This window comes from Gigantopelta aegis, chromosome 12, assembly GCF_016097555.1.
Source record: "Gigantopelta aegis isolate Gae_Host chromosome 12, Gae_host_genome, whole genome shotgun sequence".
Classification (NCBI taxonomy): Eukaryota; Metazoa; Mollusca; class Gastropoda; order Neomphalida; family Peltospiridae; genus Gigantopelta; species Gigantopelta aegis.
The window spans coordinates 14,712,493-14,719,561 of record NC_054710.1 but is presented as its reverse complement, the minus strand read 5'-3'; the positions used below and the strand labels follow the sequence as shown (position 1 = coordinate 14,719,561).

The 7,069-nt window shown below is 38.7% G+C and overlaps 1 protein-coding gene across 1 annotated transcript; it reads right to left on the bottom strand.

Moving 5' to 3' along the window:
- Positions 1-412: 412 nt before the first annotated feature.
- Positions 413-4,080, bottom strand: LOC121385849 (cysteinyl leukotriene receptor 1-like). Its single transcript, XM_041516638.1, has 2 exons — positions 3,972-4,080; positions 413-1,209 (listed from the first exon to the last, which is right to left on the bottom strand). Exons 1-2 carry the CDS (start codon positions 4,078-4,080, stop codon positions 413-415), a joined length of 906 nt encoding a protein of 301 aa, XP_041372572.1.
- Positions 4,081-7,069: the final 2,989 nt, after the last annotated feature.

The window sequence follows — 7,069 nt, the reverse complement described above, 5'->3', positions numbered from 1 at the left end:
TGCCAGGCTCCGTGACTGGTAAGGAACTCATAAGAGTGGTGTCACCTGACGTTACAGATCGACTTTCCGCCATCTTGGAGACACTCATTTCAGAAAGTTCAGATGACATTCTTGAAGACTTTGTTTGTGCAGAGGACGTGTTCCTGTTATCCTTATGATGACAAGTTAGCTTCTGTCTGAGTATCTGGCGATATTCAGACGAACTGGCCATCAGAATGTAAACGTTCTGTGCGAAGTTGACGAGATAAATTACGTTGAATACTGGCCACAGCTTATTCGCTAGCTCCATGGTCATGCTATTATCTTCTTGCAAAACACCGAGCACATATTCGGTAACCTCCGTAACAGCTCGTGGAATAAGTGTCACGAAGGCGAATATGGAAACGAGTAACAGCGGAAGCGTGACTTTGTCTTATTTTTCTTTCGTCGCTTCGGATCCGCCGCTTCGTTTAAACTGCTGACGAAAATACGCGCTTTGGCGAATCCGACTCACTGTGACTATGTTTAGAATCAGAACTGCAACACAAGGTAGAATCGAATTCAAAAACAGCTGCTGGAATACCATGTAGCGAGACAGGTGCAGGTTTTGAGACTGTTCGCATTTGTCATCCTCGATATCAGTGTAAGTCAAAGCGACAACGTTAAGAGCTGCAGAAATCAGTGTCAATGTCAAACACAGTTTGAAAGCCTTTGACTTTGTGCACAGCCTGTAACGAGACAGAGGGAAAATGACACACACAAATCGGTCGAGGGTCAAGGCCACGACCAGCCATGGAGACAGTGTGTAGGTCATGGCTAGAAAAAAGGTCCACATCTTACAGAGAGTCACGTGAGAGACTAAAAACCTTTGCAGATAATTGTATGTGTCCAAAGTATCCTCAGTAGTAACCATCATAAGTAACAAGCTGTCTGACACCGCCATCCATCTTAAGTAAACCGAATATGCAAGTGATCTAAGTTTTTCGTCAGACATCAGGATGAAGGACATTGCGTTCCCCACGACTCCCAGTGACGCGATGACCAGCATAAACGTCATATAAGTCTTCCCTTGAATTTGAAAGTGAAACCTTTCATTTTTGTCTTCTTCTTCTTCTTCTTCTGTATCGTTGTTAAACAGGCTTTCAGTCGTGCTAAGAACAAGCCCCAACCAAGTGGAATTCATTGTTTTGTTGTATGGCTTGATTATGGCGTTGGCGGATATTCGATCAGCTGAAATACACAATATATACACAGGCATGAAGGTCACACAGATTAGGAAAACACTCGGCCTATATTACACAGGTGTCCCCAAACAACAGTCCTGGAGGTAAGGTTTCGACAGCATACGACTAATTGGATATAATAATAGAATCTGATAACTCTCGAGGTTGTTGTTTGAAGGTATCTGTATTTATAGTCCCGCAAACATGGCAGTAACAGAGGTTAGTTTTTGAACAGGTGGTCATGGAAAGGTAACATTTGTCCTCATGGCTAAAAATTATCATTGGGGTGTTTTGATTATGGAACCAATTTTTTATTGTCCCCAGAGCAATTTGGCCATGCCAAGGTTGGGGTGCCTTGAGATCATGACCTTACAATATCAAAATATCATTACATATATATTATATGGAAATAGTAATAATAATATCTTGATAATATATTATTGACATAATACAATATTGTTGAATATCTATAATATGGGAAGTTAAATGCTCTGAGTTCAGCATCAAAATTAGGAAAAGAAGGAGAGAAAGCAAAAGGAGTAAGGATTAAAAGGAAAAGGAAAGAGGAATGGAAGAATCCAGCTAAGAATAATATACTGTGTACTGTATCTGTATCTCCAAGTAAGCTATGATTATATATATAAAAAATTCACCCATTGATATTTATTAATCAAAAGTGTACGGTTGTATGCTCGTGAAAACGTTGAAAAGTATGGACGACCTCTAATTAATCATAAAAAAAGACAATATCTTTGCTGAAATTAATTTCAATTCCCGTTTCCGATAGTATCCATGCTTTTACATTTTTCCATATATTATGAACCGTTATACATTTGAAAAATAGATGTTGCAATGTTTCTGGATAATTATTAGAAAAGGTGCAAATATTAGAATCTATATAATGGATCATATGTAAAAGTTTATTAGTTGCCAGGATTCTATATAAAATTCTATATTGAAACCAGGATAACGTTATGAAAAGGTATAACATAATACATTTCCCATTTCTGTAGATCATATACAAACCCTTCATTGGCATACTTTATTTGTGATTTTGGAGTTACTGTTTGGGTGTTTAGTATATTGTACATATATTTGCAGCCACGTTTATCTTTTAACAAAATGTTTGGCTTAAAAGGGAAAATTGGATGTTTTAACATAATAAAGGTGTCGTCGGTTAGGTCGTGTGAGTTATATATAAAATATTTAACAGCATTTATTAATTTATTAATTATGAAACCACTTGGTGTGAGCGTCGAAATATTTTCAAGATTGCATATGTTCCAGAATCAACCATTCATAACTCAGTGGCTATACCAGCTAGGAATGTGATTTTGGTGTCAAACCGTATATTTTGGAGTCATAGAATATTTTGAAGATGATTTGGTGAACATTTACATTGATTGTTAAGAAAATAGACAAATAATGGGTTATTTCCTTTGTAAACATGATTAAAAAGTGGACATCCCATTTGCACGTGCCTGTTCCAGTTCCATCCCGTCTACACTAATTCTACATTAATTACACTAACAAGGAACTCTACTTACCTCTAAAATAGATTAAATGTTTGGGGTTTAAACATACGCGCATACTCGCTGAATCTCAGAAATTTATCACAAGTTACTCAAGTGATATTCCTTCATCTTTTCCCATTATCAAAATCTCATATAACGATTCCAATCTCGGAATCGATTCCCGTCGGTGGGACCAACAAAGACCGTGGTATGTACTCTACTGTCTGTGGGATAATGCATATAAAAAAATCCCTTGCTGCTAATGGAAAAAGAGTACCCCTGAAGTGGCGACAGTGGGTTTCCTCGGTCAATATCTGTGTGGTCATCAACCATATGTCAGACGTCATATAACCGTAAATAAAATATACTAAGTCCATCGTTAAATAAAACATTTCGTTCCTTCCTTTCCATTGTCACATCCCAGGTCGGCCCATGGAAAACAATGTTCTTTGCTCGAGCAAATTTTTAGGGCATTACACAAACCAAACCCCAGGTTAATTTCCTGATACTTGTGGACGAGGATTTTGGTTGTGAATGAATGAATGAATGAATGTTTAACGACACCCCAGAAAAAAATACATATCGGCTATTGTTTGTATTCAACATTTGATGCTACTACTCGCGTGTTCCTTTATTTCTTTCCATATATATATATATATATATATATATATATATATATATATATATATATATGCAGCAATAAAGCCTTGCTAGGTTGACAATATTTGATTTGCGTACACAAAACTGAAATAAATAGTGATTTTACGAATATTCCTGTAGGATTGCAGGATAAAAGAAATAACTGGTTACTGTCTTAAGATATCGGCAGAGCCTCGCTGCATTTGCCATTCTAACCTTCGCAGGATAAAAACGATATCTTAAGACAGTAACCAGTTATTACACACACACACACACACACACACACACACACACACCACACACACACACACACACACACATATATATATATATATATATATATATATATATATATATATATATATATATATATATATATATATATATATATTGAACAGCATTGAAAACGCACCACCAAGAAATGTTTGGATTTCGAAAAGAATATCTGAGCAATAAATATTTTTGTTGTGAACAGCAATAGATGGATGATTGATAATGACAAGAAACAAAAAAGGATGCACAATCATTGATTAGGTTTAATTCTTCCATGTATGAAAGACACGTGGGGTCACAATGAAAAGTCAGTAGCGCGTATGACCACCATCTGCAGCAATACAAGCCATGCAACGTCTTTTCATCGACCCGATAAGTCTGTAAATAATGTTCTGGGGGACAGCAATCCACTCCTGCTGTAGTCCGTTATCCAGTTCTCTAAGGTTATTCATTTGTGGACGACGTGAGATGCGTTGACAAAGGTAATCGCAAAGACACTCTATTGGCAATAAATCAGGGGACAGTGCTGGCCATTCAAGCAAAGGGACATTATTGTTCGCTAGATACTGTGTTGTAACACGTGCTGTGTACGCTCGGGCGTTGTCTTGCTGAAATGTGTGCATATCTCGATGCTGATGAAAGAAGGGAAATGACGTGATTTAGCCAGACGTTGTCCCGGTAGTAAATGGCATTCATTCTGCCACGGCAAACATGGAGTGCTGTTCGGTGATGATAACTGATCCAGCCCCACACCATGACACTCCCTCCACCCCCATCGATCCATCTGGACATGGCATTCATTGTGGTAACGTTCTCCACGACTTCGCCACACCCGCAACCGACCATCAGCATTCCTTAGATAGAAACGGGATTCGTCAGAGAATAGCACACCATGCCAACGTTGTAATCGCTAATGACGATACCTTCCTGCCAAACGTCAGCGCTCATTTCGATGTCGATCAGTCAGAATAGTTCCAACATATGGTCGTTGAACACGTAGCCCAGCAGAGCGAAGACGGCGACGCAGTGTTTGCGCTGATACCTTGTCGACCGTGACCAGTTGGTGCAGTCGTGGCAGCTGGCAGCGTCCGATCAGGAATATGGAGGCGAACAATATGGCGATCTTGTCGTGGTGTCCTAACACGTCATAGGCCTAGACGTGGATGGTCCCTGTTGGTTCCTGTCTACTGGTATCTCCTGTGGAGTCTAGTGATTGTTGAATGGTGGCAACCAAACCGCTGTGTGATGACTACTCGAATGCCGACTTGAAGCATGCCCAAGGCACGTTCACATTCCTCAGCTATCAACCTTGACACCACTTGTTATACGTTCCCTCAAAGACTGCTTCATAAATGAAAGTGGCTTTTCAGAGACCATCTTTTATAGCCCCAATCATCATGATTTGCACATTCAATGTACGTTTTTTATGCTATGCATGCAATATGTTTTGTTTTGGTGTTGTGTTTCATGGAGTGTTCAGGCAATCGTTTTTGTAAGTTATTCGTCGTGATGCATGGTCTATAAGGTAGTACGGCACTTAATCATTGGTATTTTTAATGCTGATATACGCCACATTCACATTTGTTATCATCAACTGGTGGTGCGTTTTCAATGCTGTTCCCACAGGCAGTTATCTTAATACAGGTGCAATTTTTACAATCTGTATTTTAATTTTTATTATTTTATTTTTTACCGTCTGATAGATTATGTGCTCTATAGTTTTTTTGTTTTGTTTTTAAATCACCATTCCACATGTCGCCTTCTTTAGAAATAATGAAATGTAATTGATCAGAACTAAGTTAACTGTTTAGAGTGCATGCTCTCACAAGTTTGTCTTCTCATTTCATTTAATAACTACTTCAAACAGAGTATTGTCCTAGTAGATTAATCTACCACGGTCAAACTTAGATTACCCAGAGGCAATTAAATGTGTTCCACAGTCACAGTTTCTTAATTGATACACTGTGGAGATGGCAGACTGAATGGATACTAGTATCCGTGAAGGTGTGAAAATTGCTTATCTGCTGCACCTTGTCACTGCTGTTTCAAATTGAACAAATGTTTATAGAATTAAAAGTAGTCGCTTAACACAGGCACTTTAGTGACCTGGGAATCCAGTTTAGGTGGCCGCTGGGTGTATAGGACAGGTTACCTTTTATTATGAGTACATATACATTAAAAATCCGCTAGGACATGTTTGCCTGTACTATTTTATAATTTCGACATCTGTTTTGTATTTATTTCGAATTTATTCATTATGACAAAGTCTACGTAAAACTGACAATACGCTTCAACAATCAGTAGCACGTTTAGGCAAACTATTAGTGCCAAACACGGGTGTTTTCTGAGCTAGACAGTCTACCGGTATCTGTGAGCCTGTTTCCCTTCAAACTCTCAGACACCTCACACTTAATTATTATCTATGAATAGGTGTGCCTCATGTTCGTCACCTTTCATCTGTGATGTGTACATTGCAAGTGATGACCATTTTTAAAAAGGCGACACAGATTTCGATTTATGGTGACTGGTACGGCGAAGTCAAAATGGTCAGAGCGAAGTTTGGCCTCACTTCGCCCGGTCGCGTGAGCCCTGTATATATATATATAGAGAGACACACACACACACACACACACACACACACACACACACACACACACACACACCTTTCATTAGTAAAATGGGGACACTGAATAAAATACTTTATAAAAATATAAATGCCTCTCCACAAGATGATGTTACATACTGTATAAATTTCAATGAATGATATAAAATGATTCTTGTTCTGTTTAACGTCAGCCAGAACGGTGAACATTTCTTGTTCAGTTATAGCACATTCAAAATCCGCATACATAGCGTCAACAGGTCAGGTGATAAAGCTTAACGTGCACACACCGGCCTCGGTGATGTCGTGGTTACGCTATCGGACATAAGGCTGGTAGGTACTGGGTTCGCAGACCGGTACCGGCTCCCCACCCAGAGCAAGTTTTAACGTCTCAATGGGTAGGTGTAAGACCACTACACTTTCTTCTCTCTCACTAACCACTAACAACTAACTCACTGTCCTGGACAGACAGCCCAGATAGCTGAGGTGTGTGCTCGGAATAGCGTGCTTGAGCCTTAATTGGATATCAGCACGAAAATAAGTTGAAATGAAATAAAAATGGCATTAGATTTAAACTGAAGAAACGAACATACTGGTCTGTCGATTCTACGAAATGATGAAACAGGCATGCGTCGCAATGTTGTGTAATAATACACGTTATGCCATTGGACTTTATTTTATTATGTTTTATATATGATTATGAATATTGATTATTTTGTGATGTCCATTTTGTTTAGGAGAACACTTATATAGGCTCTGCCTGTTGTGCAATCCTTTTGACATTTTTTTTTTCTGAGCAATAATATCCATCCCAGTAAGCCAGAAATAAATATACATTG

Coding starts and splice junctions, on each gene's coding strand:
- LOC121385849 (XM_041516638.1), bottom strand. CDS start 4,080: ATGAATAACCTTAGAGAACTGGATAACGGACTACAGCAGGAGTGGATT. Junction 1,210..3,971: donor GAAAAGACGTTGCATGGCTT/GTATTGCTGCAG, acceptor TGTGTATTTCAG/CTGATCGAATATCCGCCAAC.